At 56.1% G+C, this 12,561-nt stretch overlaps 1 protein-coding gene across 3 annotated transcripts; it reads left to right on the top strand.

The window, feature by feature from the left end:
• Positions 1-764: 764 nt before the first annotated feature.
• KLHL36 (kelch like family member 36) lies at positions 765-12,436 on the top strand. 3 transcript variants are annotated; one of them, XM_043436160.1, is made up of 5 exons: positions 765-937; positions 3,396-3,474; positions 8,121-9,194; positions 10,717-10,874; positions 11,737-12,436. In XM_043436160.1, exons 2-5 carry the CDS (start codon positions 3,415-3,417, stop codon positions 12,290-12,292), a joined length of 1,848 nt encoding a protein of 615 aa, XP_043292095.1. In that variant the 5' UTR covers positions 765-937; positions 3,396-3,414; the 3' UTR covers positions 12,293-12,436. The 3 variants fall into 3 exon arrangements, with proteins under 3 accessions (XP_043292095.1, XP_043292097.1, XP_043292096.1); XM_043436162.1 differs by lacking the exon at positions 765-937 and adding an exon at positions 945-1,387; XM_043436161.1 differs by lacking the exon at positions 765-937 and adding an exon at positions 1,003-1,365.
• The last annotated feature ends 125 nt before the right edge of the window (positions 12,437-12,561 follow it).

Genomic DNA, 12,561 nt, shown 5'->3' with positions numbered 1-12,561 from the left:
ACAATGATAGATACGTGGTGGTTAAAGCTCATTTATTCCTCAAATACTTAACTAACAGGCTACCAGGTGCCAGCGTTGGGGCTGGCAGCAAATCCTGCCCCGGCGGGCTTCCAGGGTTTCCAGTCGGGGAGAGAGAAAGTGAAAGTGAAAGTCACTTAGTCGTGTCCGACTCTTTGCGACCCCATAGACTATACAGTCCATGGAATTCCCCAGGCCAGAATACTGGAGTGGGTAGCCTTTCCCTTCTCCAGGGGATCTTCCCAACCCAGGGACTGAACCCAGGTCTCCCACATTGCGGGCGGATTCTTTACCAGCTGAGCCACAAGGGAAGCCCCAGGGAGAGAGAAGAGTAAGTCAAATGAACAAGGAATGATTGAGAAGATTAGAAAGAGAGGAATGGTGACTTTAACACAGGGGCCAGCGAAGACCTCGCTGTAGGTGAACGCAAAGAGGCCGGCCGAACGCGATGTCCCCGCCCAGCACTCAGGTCCCCCAGGCCCGGGACCTCGCCTGTCCGGTCCACGCCTTGTCCCTGCGCCTGTGACGGCGGTCGACACCCAGGAGGCAGGTCGCGATGCTTGACTCTTGAGTGCCCCGCCGGGGCCGTAAGCTAGTCCCGGGGTCGAGGGTGTGCGGGCGGAGGGGTGGGCGAGGACCCCACGCAGGCCCGGACCCCGCGCAGGCCCCGCCCTCCCGGCGCAGGCTCCACCCCAGCGCAGGCCCCGCCCACCCGGCGCAGGCCACGCCCCTAGCAGGCCCCGCTCCCGGCCGCCGCCATTGGCCGCGCGAGCCTCCGCCCTCGGCCTCGCACTTCCTGGCGAAGCCATGGCCGCGATCCCGGCCCGCCCGCGGGCTCCGGCGCTCCGGCCCCGCCGCCCCGCCCGCTCGGCCCCGCCGCCAGGGGTCCCTGCGCCGCGCCAGTAGCGCGCCCTCCCAGGTGGGCCTCTGCGCGAGCCCCGCTCCTGCGCGGGCCGGGAGCCGCGCGCCGTCCGGGGGCCGGGGCGGGGGGCGGGCCTGCTTCGGGAGGGTCGCCGGCGCCGCGGTTCCGCCTGCGGGAGCCCTTTGTGCTCGGCGGAGCGCCGGTGAGGACCGCGGGGCGAGGGGCCGGCCCCGAAGCTCGGGGCTGGGGACGAGGCTGCCGCCCCCGCAGGTGGGACAGGTGCGGCCTGCGCGGCGGCGCGCGGCCCTGGTGGGCGAGTGTCCCTGCGTCCCGCCCCCGGCGCCCTCTCCGGGCGCCACCCCGCTCCGCGCCCTCCCCCGCCTCGCGCCCCGCGCGAGCCCGCCCGGCGGCCGTTGTGCCGGCGGTTCCGCCTAGGGGTGCCGGGTCCGAGGAAGCGACGGCGGCGTCCGCCGAGAGCCGGGCCGGTGAGTGCGGGCAGGCGTCCAGGTACACCTCCACCTCCACGACGCGGTTACCCCCATCCCCGGAGCGCCGCGGTCCGACAGGTTTCAGGGTTTAAACCCGGGCTCCCTGGGGACCCTTCCGGCCGCCCGGACGTGGCCTCTGTTCCGTGTTTAGTAAAAAGACCTCTCAACGCCTCACTCGGTGTCGCCACCGTGCCTGCGGATGGCCTGGACCCCTTACCTGCTTGCAGAAAGCACAGGAGGCAGCTGACACCCACACTCCTGGAGCAGCTGGCCCCCCGAACCGCTTGCCCTCAGACAAAAGGGAGCCTCCGCACGAAGAAAACTCTCTCTAGAAACGTTGGCCTAGAAAACAAAGCTTTTAGCACTGAAGGCAGACCTGAGACCTGGCTGGCTGCCTAGGGTGGTGGAGACCGTCTGCTGCGGGTGACCTTGGGCGGGCCCCACGGCCACCTGAGCCTGGGCATCAGGAGCGGCGGTGACACCTGTCTCGGAGGGTGAAGGTGAAACAAGGAAGTCAGGGGTGAAGAGTAGGATGGATGCTGGTGTCCTTCCCTTCCGTCTCTGAGCCCCCAGCATCCTAGGGGCAGTCAGAAAGGATTGGGGGGAGGGCTACAGCTGGTCTTTGTCACAAAGCTGCTAATTTGCCAAAAGAAATCTACTTATTCCTTCCTTCCCCCCAGGAAACTGGCAGGGTAGACTGCACGGGGATCGCTTCCTCCCCCTCCCCCGCATCACTGGAGCCCCCTCTTGGTTTCCCTGATTATCTTAACAGAGCGCTGACTCCTTGTCACACTGTTATTTGTTAGCAAAAGCTGTGTATTCAGCAGGTGACGCATTGACCCTTCTCAACTTGGATAGCAAGGCATAGATCCCTCTGGAAACCCTCTGTCCCAGTATATGGCTTGTGCCCATGTTGCTGGCTTAATCCTTCCTCCCTGTGCTCCCATCCTCTGAGGTCCCCCAGAGCCGGGCTGTGTGCTCTTAGTGAGTTGCTTGACATTTCCGAAACTGGAAGAAGCCTATCACGGGGTGAGTACACCAGCCCTTGCCATAGACTCCACCATGAAGTGTGTAGAGGTTAAATTGCTTGTTCAAGTTTATTTTGGATGTTCCTGGCAGGGCATACCCCCGTCCCCTCCCCCATTCTCTCTCAGAGGTTTCCTGCCTCTGGGTGTTTGTTTAATGGCCAAGTGGAGTAGCCTAGGGGTTGAGAGCCTTCGAGCCTCCCTACCTTGGAATCCTGACTCTGCTGCTGCTTCCTGAGTGTGAAGCTGAGCAAGTTCCTTCCCCTCCTTGTGTCAGCTTCCTCCTCTGTAAACTGAGGGTAATAATGGTGCTGGCCTCCTGGTGATGTTGTGGGGCTGAAATCAGTGAGACACAGAAAACAAGACAGCGCCTGTGTCCGGAACATGTTTTATGCTTGGTAGTCATCACCGAACCATATCCTGAACATCACGAAATTTTACAAGGATGGGACTCTCAAAGCCTAGGCCCCTTTCAAGGGCCCATGTCTGTCCAGTTTTGAAGCTGAACAGATTCAGGTTTGATTCCCAGCCGTTCACTAGCTTTGTGACCTTGAGCTCAACATCTTCATCTGTGAAATGGGTTAAGTGACATCAGCTTGGTCAAGCCGTTGTGGAAGTTTAATGTGATAGCAGGTGTCAGTCCCTTAACTTGGTCCTGGGGTCATAGTCTGGGTTCTGAAATGACAACTATTGATATTGTGGTCTTGATCTATTGGAAAGACGTCCTTCTGATAAAACATCCAAAGGTAGGTGTTTGTAGGCGAGCTTAGAGACAAGACGAGGTGGGACTTTAGCTGAGAAGGGAACGCTTACTATGTGTTGTCTGATTTTAACACCCGAATGTTTCCAGCGCTCAGCGTGACAGAGTGCTTGGAAGTACAGTGTTCTCTCTCTCTTCCCTCCCTTCGCTCTTGCTGTCACTGACACCTGCCAGCAGAGCCTACGATTTGTGAATGACCTCGAGTTATTACCACACGCTCAGAAACCCCATTCTTGTCGTAGGGCTGCGATCTCGTTTGTGATGGAGGGAAGCCGGCAGACGCGAGTGTCTCGGCCGTACAAGATCAGCGAGTCCTCAAAGGTCTGTGAACGGGTCACTGTGCCGATTGCCCAAGAAGCGTGAGGTTTTTCTAACAAGCTCATTCTCATTGTACAGGCTGATTTTCTATTCTTGGCATTGGTGTTAATCTCCTTAACGATGACTAGAGGCGGCACAGGCAAGAAGTGGAAAAATCATAAAATCAGAGCGGGGGTTGAAGGCAGTGGTGGATGTTAGAAACACAACTGGACTCCTTTATCCTGCACCTCGACCCTGAGAGGTGTACAGGACAGGGTGGATGCCATGGGATTCCTGTTTCCACCTGAGGCTCCAAAGATGTCTGTCAAGAAGCCAGCCCCCAGCCTTATAGTGGGGCAGCACTTGGCATACCTGATGTGAAAGGCCAGAGCCTTTCCTGGTTGTGACTTTCTGGGACCTTAGGGGTGAGTGAGGGTGGATCCCCAGGGCGCTGCTACCTACCTGTGTCACACTGACTGCATCAAACTCATCCTGGGAAGAGGGAGGGGGCAGGCGTCTCATTGGCAGTACATATACCCAGCCCCACCCCAGACCTGCTAAATTAAAATCTGGGAGCAGGACCTGGTAATCTGTAACCTTTAGCAGACTCCTCAGGTGACTTGAAATGGCCCTTGTCCCCACAGCCAGTGTAGATAAGGTTCAGGGGACCAATTTGTGGGACAGTCCCCATTTACACCTGTTTCTTTATAAATATCAGTAGCATCCTTTTCTTTAAAAGTCTCCTTTTTTGAAGATTAAATGTCATCGTTGGACTAGATCATGCATTCTCCATGGGGCTGACGTTGCTCACAAGGAGCTGCAGTGTGTTCTTGGGGGTGTGGAAAGAATTTTACCCTTTCAAAGTACATATAATATGTGCCCAGATATATAGACTATATTATGTATTTAAATGACACAGTGAGCTATTAGGAAAAAAATATCTTAAAAGGAGACAAATGAAGAAAGATAAAGAAATACCATTTTAGATAAAGGGAGCTGCGAGCAACTTATAGATGAGGAGAAAAAGAGGGAGTGAGGTTCAACAACAGATGTGTGAAAAAGAAGAATGGGGTGTAATTTTCAGGGGAGGCTGGTCCCCCTGAGAACTCTGTTTCCATTTGAGCGGACTGAGAAGGCTCTTGCCAAGCCCAGCTTTATCTGCTGTGAAAACCCAGAAAGGTCTCACTGCTGCCTCAAAGGGGCTTTGTTTCGGAGCTTGGCTGCCGAGACAGCGTAGCTTTCTAAGTTCGACGGAGCCAGAAACCTTTGTCCCTTCAAGCCAGATTCTGAACCAGTTTCTCTTTGAATTGAAGCTTTCAGGAACAGGCTTCTCTATCCCTTGGTTCGTTGTATTTATGTTCCTAACATTTTATACTTACCAAGTGCCCAAATCATAACGTGCCCTTGAGTTTCTAGACATTCATCACACCCATGTGGCCCGAACCTGGATAAGTTAAAAAGAACATAACCAGACCCCTCCGGGTCCCTGCAGTTGGCAGAGCCACTCTCCCGGCTTTCAGCTGCGCGGTTTCACCTGCCCTTGAACTTGTATGAATGGAGTCAGGGGCGGATCCTCTGTGTGCCTGCTCCCTGCTCTCGTTACCCTGCTTCTGAGGGTTACCCCAGTTACTGCGTGTGGTGGTACACCTTGCCTGTCTCAGATCAGTGGAGTCTTCCATTCTGTGGCTGCCCCTGCTCATTTATCTCCTCTAAAATGTGTCGATCCAATTTGATGGTGAATTCTTTGTTTTTTAATGTTTGTTTGTTTATTTTGGTTGTGCCACGTGGCTTGTGGGACTTTAGTCCCCCGACCAGAGATTGAACCCATACACCATGCAGTGGAAGCGAGGAGTCCTAACCGCTGGACCACCAGGGAAGTCCCTGAGTTCTTTTTTAGTGTAAGGTACCCCGTCCTCAGGTTCCTTACTGGCTCAGCGGCAGAGGGTCCACCTGCCAATTCAGGAGATACAGGTTTGATCCTTGGGTTGGGAAGATCCTGGAGGAGGAAATGGCAACCCACTCCAGTATTCTTGCCTCGAAAAATCCCATGGACAGAGGAGCCTGGTGGGCTGCAGTCTATGGGGTTGCAGAGTCGGACACGACCTTACAACTAAACAGCAACAACAACCCCATAGCTCCTCCTTTCTGCCCAGCGTTAGACCCTGAGTACCTGTGTTTCTTCACCTTGCCTAGCCCTTGAGGATGGTGCTAAAATAAGAAATGAAGGAATGAACAGGGTTAATGTCATGGGAGAAAGTCAAAGGTCAGAGTTTCTAAATTACGTGAAGTGCTGCAACTCTTTTACTGATGACCCTTTAAAGTCGGGAAGTTACGTTTGTCTGTTTTTAGTTCTTGGCTCTGCTGCTGCACTAAACAGCTGGAAACAGGCTGTGATGGAGACCCAGGTGAAGAACTAGACGAGCCCACTTAGCCTGGAGGCCCAGCTGTAGAAGCAGTGAAGGCGTCCCTGCCTTGGCTGTCTGCAGCAGATGGCCCCGTGGCAGCTGTCCTCCGGGGCTCTCCCTATCCTTGCCCCTCCCCAGGGCTGTTTCCTTTTCACTCCGCAGCTAGGGGCGTGTGTACCTCTATTTAACTGTGATAGTGCCGGTGCCCCCACCAGCTTGGAAGCAACCAGGAGACCAGGGTGGGCTCAGAGCCCACCTGAGGCCCCTCACTTGCTTCTCAAGGACACTAGCCTTCACTGTCACTTGATAGCCCACTCCTGTGGTGCCTTTTTATTTCCTTCCTTCAGTCTGCACCCAAGAGGGGCCCCAAGCCAGCTTGTGCTGGAGCCCAGACCTTTCCTGCTCAATTGTAAGCCAAAACCAGGCCAGCCCAGCTCTCTGTGGATAACCAGAATAGGCAGAAATATCCATGTGTGGACCTCCAAGAAGCCACCCTGTAATGTCAGGCCGGAGAGACTGGCTCTGTAGACTTGGAAGAGAAGGGAGCTGTAAGGATCGGCTGCATGGTGTCCTCAGATTGTGAGGATGTTGCCTGAGACTCGTATGGATGGAGCCATGGGTGTTGGAACTGGCTGGACGGGAAGGACCACAGGGAGATAAAGTGGCCCATTACTAGTGCATCAGAGGTGGTAGAGAGCAGATTTGGAAGGGAAGGAAAAACCAAGTCCCTCCCATAGAACACATGTTGAGAAGTAATCTCTAGGGACCTGTGTGCAAGTCAGCCAGCTGCTTGCACCTGCACAGCCTCACCCCCCGTCTTCCTTTCTGTCATCCCCCACCTCCACCCTCACCAGACTTAATGCCCAGCCCTCCCAGCCCTTTTTCCCAATCACCCTTGAATCGCCCTGCTGATGTTTCTGAATGGTCTGTTTTACCACATATTGAATCATCTTGTTTTTATAGGGAGTAAATAGAGCAGTGTGAAATATCCTGATTATTCCATCCAGGATTTAGAAACTGTTGTCTAAAGTCTGAGTTTTCTTTGTATCTTTAAAAGCCCAGGGCAGATAGACAACAGTCAGTCAATGTCCACCAACCTGAATGTATTGAATTAACTCCTATTAATTATTCGTGTCAATTGATTTGTTACTTCCTATGTAGTTTGGTGATGAAAGGGAATCAGATCCAGGTTGAAATCCCAGCCCTGCCTGTCAGTCACTGTGGGATTTTGGACAGATTTCGTGGTCTCTCTGAGCCTGACTTTTCCTCATATGGAAATACAGTTGACGCTCCCTTGGAGGGTTCCCATGATGCTCAGACAAGAGCATGCAGTCACGTGCACAGGAGGGTGTGTAGCAGTGTTCCTGCAATTTACATACGTTTCTTTTAACCCGGGCCATGACTGCTGAAGCCGTGTTTCTGAAAGTAAGATTCCCCAGGCACGTTAGTCTCTGGGCCCCACAATCTTGCTGGATGGTCTCTGTAGCCTGTGTTGGCACTGTGCCTCCGTGGGGACTGAAGGGCCCAGCAGGTGACTCTGCTGCCGCTCCCCTGGGGCCAGCTCTGTGCCAGGTTCTGTCTCAGGACCCCCGCAAACCTGGGTGATGAACACCCTCAGCCTCACTTGTGAGACCAGGAACGGAGGCTCAGAGCCTGCTTGAGACTCAGAGGCTGCAGAGCTGGGGCTCCACCAACTCCCATCCCACCGGAGAGGCTCCGCCCCACATAACTTCACCCTCCCCATGGGACAGCATTTGCAAACCTCTGCCATGACACGCACTTGCTGAGAAGGAAAGAGAGATGGGAAAGGAGGGAATGAAGAACACTTTGGGGAATTCTGTTTATAAAGGAGGAGGATGGGGGAAAAAGAAAGGAAAAAAGAAAGATTGAGTAAATTTAATTTGTAAAGAAACGGAACTGAAAGTTGCTCAGTCATGTCTGACTCTTTGCTGACCCCATGGACTGTAGCCCACCAGGCTCCTCTGCCCATGGGATTCTCCAGGCAAGAGTACTGGAGTGGGTTGCCATGCCCTCCTCCAGGGATCCTCCTAACCCAGGGATCCAATCCGGGTCTCCCGCATTGCAGGCAGATTCATTACCATCTCAGCCACCAGGGAAGCCCAATACAAATGTAGACACACGCACGGTGGAACACCCTTACTTTCTGCGAGGCGCTCTGGCGCTGTGTCTCCCGTCCTCTCTCCCTCTGCCGTGTGTTGAGTGCTGGTCGGGCTCCCCTCCTGACGGGCGCTCTCGCCGCTGCAGGTGTACCGCTGGGCCGAGCACGCCGGCACGGTGCTGCAGCGGCTGAACGAGCAGCGCCTGCGCGGCCTCTTCTGCGACGTGGTCCTGGTGGCCGACGAGCAGCGCCTGCCGGCCCACCGCAACCTGCTGGCCGTGTGCAGCGACTACTTCAACTCCATGTTCACCCTGGGCATGCGCGAGGCCTTCCAGAAGGAGGTGGAGCTGATCGGCGCCTCTTACATCGGGCTCAAGGCCGTGGTGGACTTCCTGTACGGCGGGGAGCTGGTGCTGGACGGCGGCAACATCGACTACGTGCTGGAGACGGCCCACCTGCTGCAGATCTGGACTGCAGTGGACTTCTGCTGCGAGTACCTGGAGCAGGAGGTGAGCGAGGACAACTACCTGTACCTGCAGGAGCTGGCCTCCATCTACAGCCTCAAGCGGCTGGACGCCTTCATCGACGGCTTCATCCTCAGCCGCTTCGGCACGCTGTCCTTCACGCCCGACTTCCTGCAGAACATCTCCATGCAGAAGCTGTGCGCCTACCTGGGCAGCAGTGAGGTGCAGCGGGAGTGTGAGCACGACCTGCTGCAGGCCGCCCTGCAGTGGCTGACTCAGCAGCCCGAGCGCGAGGCCCACGCCTACCAGGTGCTGGAGAACATCCACTTCCCACTCATCCCCAAGAACGACCTGCTGCACCGCGTCAAGCCCGCCGTGTGCTCGCTGCTGCCGCGCGAGGCCAACTGCGAGGGCTTCATCGAGGAGGCCGTGCGCTACCACAACAACCTGGCGGCCCAGCCCGTCATGCAGACCAAGCGCACGGCCCTCCGCACCACCCAGGAGTGCCTGCTCTTCGTGGGCGGCGAGGTCTCCGAGCGGTGTCTGGAGCTCAGCGACGACACCTGCTACCTGGATGCCCAGAGCGAGCAGTGGGTCAAGGAGACGCCCCTGCCAGCCCGGCGGAGCCACCACTGCGTTGCCGTGCTGGGGGGGTTCATCTTCATCGCCGGCGGCAGCTTCTCACGGGACAACGGAGGGGATGCGGCCTCCAATCTCCTTTATAGGTATGACCCCCGCTGTAAACAGTGGATCAAGGTGAGATTAAAGCCAGATTATTTCTTTACTCTTGAGGACTTTCCATCTCCTTAACCTTAGTCTTGACTGCCCCCCCACCCCCTTCTCTTGGGCCTGGATGGCCATCCTGCTTCTGAACTAGGTGTGATAAAGTGATGAGCCCCATCACGGCCCCCTAATGGGGGCGGTGAGGGGTGACTGGCCACCTTCTGCAGGGATGGGCCACGTCCAGAGCACCGCTGCCCCATAGAACTCTCTGTACCGGCAGAACCGTTCTATGTCTGTGCCATCCAACGGTAGCCACCAGCCACCTGTGGCAATTGAGGGCTTGAAGTGTGGCCCGTGGGACTAAAGAACTGAGTTTTCAGTTTTATTTCATTTTCATTCATTTAAACTTGAGTGTGAATAGCCACGTGAGGCTAGTGGCTACCACCCTGGATGGCACTGGTCTGGGGACTTGACCCATAGTTCTGACAGCCTCCCCAGGTCTCGGAGTCTCCGCCAAGCCCCTCTCTGGGACGGGCTTGGAGGTGCTTCAGGGAGGCTGCAGAGGCTTATTCCTCGTAGGAGCCATGGCCCCGTGGCAGGCGTGGTGGCTAATTCTGGGAAGGGCCTGGGTCTTGGTATCAGACCCAGGTTCACGGCCCAGCTTGGCTAAATTGTAGCTGAGAGTTTCAGGCCGGTTCCATGCCCACTCCAAATCTCAGCTTCTCCCTCTGGAAACAGGTCGGGGGACATTGACCTTCCAGGGTCACGGTTGTAGCTCACATTTTGGGGGGTCGGGGTTGTGCTCCTTTGCTCCCCAGAACCACAGCACCACCCACTTGAGTCTGTCCCGGTCTTTATACTCACATCTCAGTCTGCTGACCTAACTTGGGGCTTTCCTGAGCTCAAGGCTCAGAAGGGACTCAGATGACCTTTTGATTTTATTCTCAAAAATCTAAAACCAACCACTTTGTAAGTCTTGCCACAAGAAGGAAGCTCCCAGCCTTGAAGGCTGGCCTCCAGACCTTCATAGCAGTGGCAGCCTAACCGTACGGTCGCCTGTGGGACTGTCTTCATTCGAATGTCCTGCTTGTCGTTAATATCTTTAATTCGAATGTCCTGAATGTCTTTAAAAAAGAAAACAGAAGCTTGGATCTCCTGTTGGTAATTTCCTGCTGAGTGTCACTTTCTGCCCGTCAACACGGATGGCAATCAGTACTAATTTTTAAGATATCTGATTGTGGGGGGCCAGGGGAAAGGTGAACTTACATTTCAGAAAACCAGTCCATCAGCCGCTGGGACCCATGTGTCCTGCAGAATTCTATTCCACGTGTGCCAGACAGGTTTGGGGAAGTGAATTCTCCATGCCCTTCATGGGGATTCATGAGGTCTTGAGGGTCCCACCTTCTTCTTCCAGTTTGGCTCCCTTCCCCAGACTCACGTGGCCGCTGCCTCACCTGGGCTGTGTCTTCCGTGGAGCAGGTTGGGGACACAGTGCTGGATGTTGATGCTGACCCGAGTTTGGGAATGGGGAAGTACAGGTGTGTCGCCTCCACAGGTGGCCTCCATGAACCAGCGCCGCGTGGATTTCTACCTGGCCTCCATCGAGGACATGCTGGTGGCCGTCGGCGGCCGAAACGAGAACGGCGCACTCTCCTCAGTGGAGACCTACAGCCCCAAGACCGACTCCTGGTCCTATGTGGCCGGCCTGCCAAGGTGATTGGGGCTTGGGGGCAGACCTACAGACGCTGAGGCTCTGGGATGGCGGTTGAGCCCACCTGCCTCTCTCGGTATCTTGGCCTCCAATTCCAGGCAGAGTCTCCTGGCTTGTAAATACCAGCATGAGGAGCAGAGGGCATAGTGGTGACGTGTCAGGGCGCCTGTTCTGGGCCTCCCGAGTGTTCCATTTCCAAGTCTCTTCACTGCCTGAGTTTCAGGGAGTGGGTTCTGGGTTCAGGGAGTGAGAGATTTACTGAAAGCCTCTCAACTTTGGGCAGGAGGCGTTCAGAGGGTAGAGGCTGTCTGTGCTCCATCTGACTCGAGCAGGTGTCCCCATCCCGTGCTGTCTCTGCTTCTTCATCCGTGAAGGGGACGTGATGACTGTTCCACCCTGTCCAGCTGTCCGTTCACTGCGTTTGTTATCATCACGAGTTTAGCAGAAGGGCCTGTCATTTATCTGACCAGCTCCTTGCAATCAAACCTGCAAGGGCAGCCTCTGAAGCAGGCTTGCTGTGGAACACGCCTGAGTGTCTAGGGATCTTTGTCCCTGGGAGTTAGAAGAGGGTATGGGGTAAGCGTCTGGGTGTGGCTCCCAGCTCCTCCACTGAGCTGCCAGGGAAGCCCTACCCGGTCACCTGTGAATAGAATGATGACCGTGTGCCAGCCTGGGCCTCATGCTTCACGTGATGAGTTGAGTCCCTCGATCCCCAGAATAACTAGCAGGGTGGATTGTAACGCACCTAGTTTATCACCCAAACCCAGACGACCGTGGATGGGGAAGCTGACCATGGAAATCTTGACCTTGTCCTAGGCAAGCCCTTAGCTTCCTCTCTCCCTCTGTCCATTCACCCATCTGCAGGTTCACCTACGGCCATGCAGGCACTATCTACAAGGACTTTGTGTACATCTCGGGGGGCCACGACTACCAGATCGGCCCCTACCGCAAGAACCTGCTGTGCTACGACCACCGGACGGACGTGTGGGAGGAGCGGCGGCCCATGAGCACGGCGCGCGGCTGGCACAGCATGTGCAGCCTGGGGGACAGCATCTACTCCATCGGCGGCAGCGACGACAGCCTGGAGTCCATGGAGCGCTTCGACGTGCTGGGCGTGGAGGCCTACAGCCCGCAGTGCAACCAGTGGACGCGCGTGGCGCCCCTGCTGCACGCCAACAGCGAGTCGGGCGTGGCCGTGTGGGAGGGCCGCATCTACATCCTGGGGGGCTACAGCTGGGAGAACACGGCCTTCTCCAAGACCGTGCAGGTCTACGACCGCGACAAGGACAAGTGGAGCGAGGGCACCGAGCTGCCCAAGGCCATCGCCGGCGTGTCGGCCTGCGTGTGCGCCCTGAAGCCGCGGCTGGAGGACAAGAAGAGGAAGGGCAAGGGCAAGAGGCCCCAGGACCGCGGCCAGTGACCCCCGGCCTGCCGGCAGACCCGCAGCCACCCGGGAGAACCCGGCACCATTATGTACGACTTAGCAGCTTTTTTTTTTTACTTTTATGATTCTTGGTATTTCTATGGTATCACAGTAACCGATTAAATATTCTACATGACTTGACATATCATCTTGCTTGAGTAATTAACCTGGGGCCCAGGCAGGAGTGGTCCCTGCGTCTGTGCGGGGCTGCTTCCCAAGTCATCAACCCCTGTGGGTGCCCCCCCACCCCCACCCCCCGACCATCC

Source organism: Cervus canadensis, chromosome 18 (assembly GCF_019320065.1).
Source record: "Cervus canadensis isolate Bull #8, Minnesota chromosome 18, ASM1932006v1, whole genome shotgun sequence".
NCBI classification, from domain to species: domain Eukaryota; kingdom Metazoa; phylum Chordata; class Mammalia; order Artiodactyla; family Cervidae; genus Cervus; species Cervus canadensis.
The sequence above is the reverse complement of the archived record's forward strand: the minus strand, read 5'-3'. Positions and strand labels throughout refer to the sequence as shown.

Excerpts from the sequence above, each read along its gene's own strand:
- KLHL36 (XM_043436160.1), top strand. The coding sequence starts at position 3,415 with ATGGAGGGAAGCCGGCAGACGCGAGTGTCTCGGCCGTACAAGATCAGC. Across the intron at positions 3,475-8,120 it reads AGATCAGCGAGTCCTCAAAG|GTGTACCGCTGGGCCGAGCA; the intron begins GTCTGTGAACGG and ends TCGCCGCTGCAG. Across the intron at positions 9,195-10,716 it reads GCTGTAAACAGTGGATCAAG|GTGGCCTCCATGAACCAGCG; the intron begins GTGAGATTAAAG and ends TCGCCTCCACAG.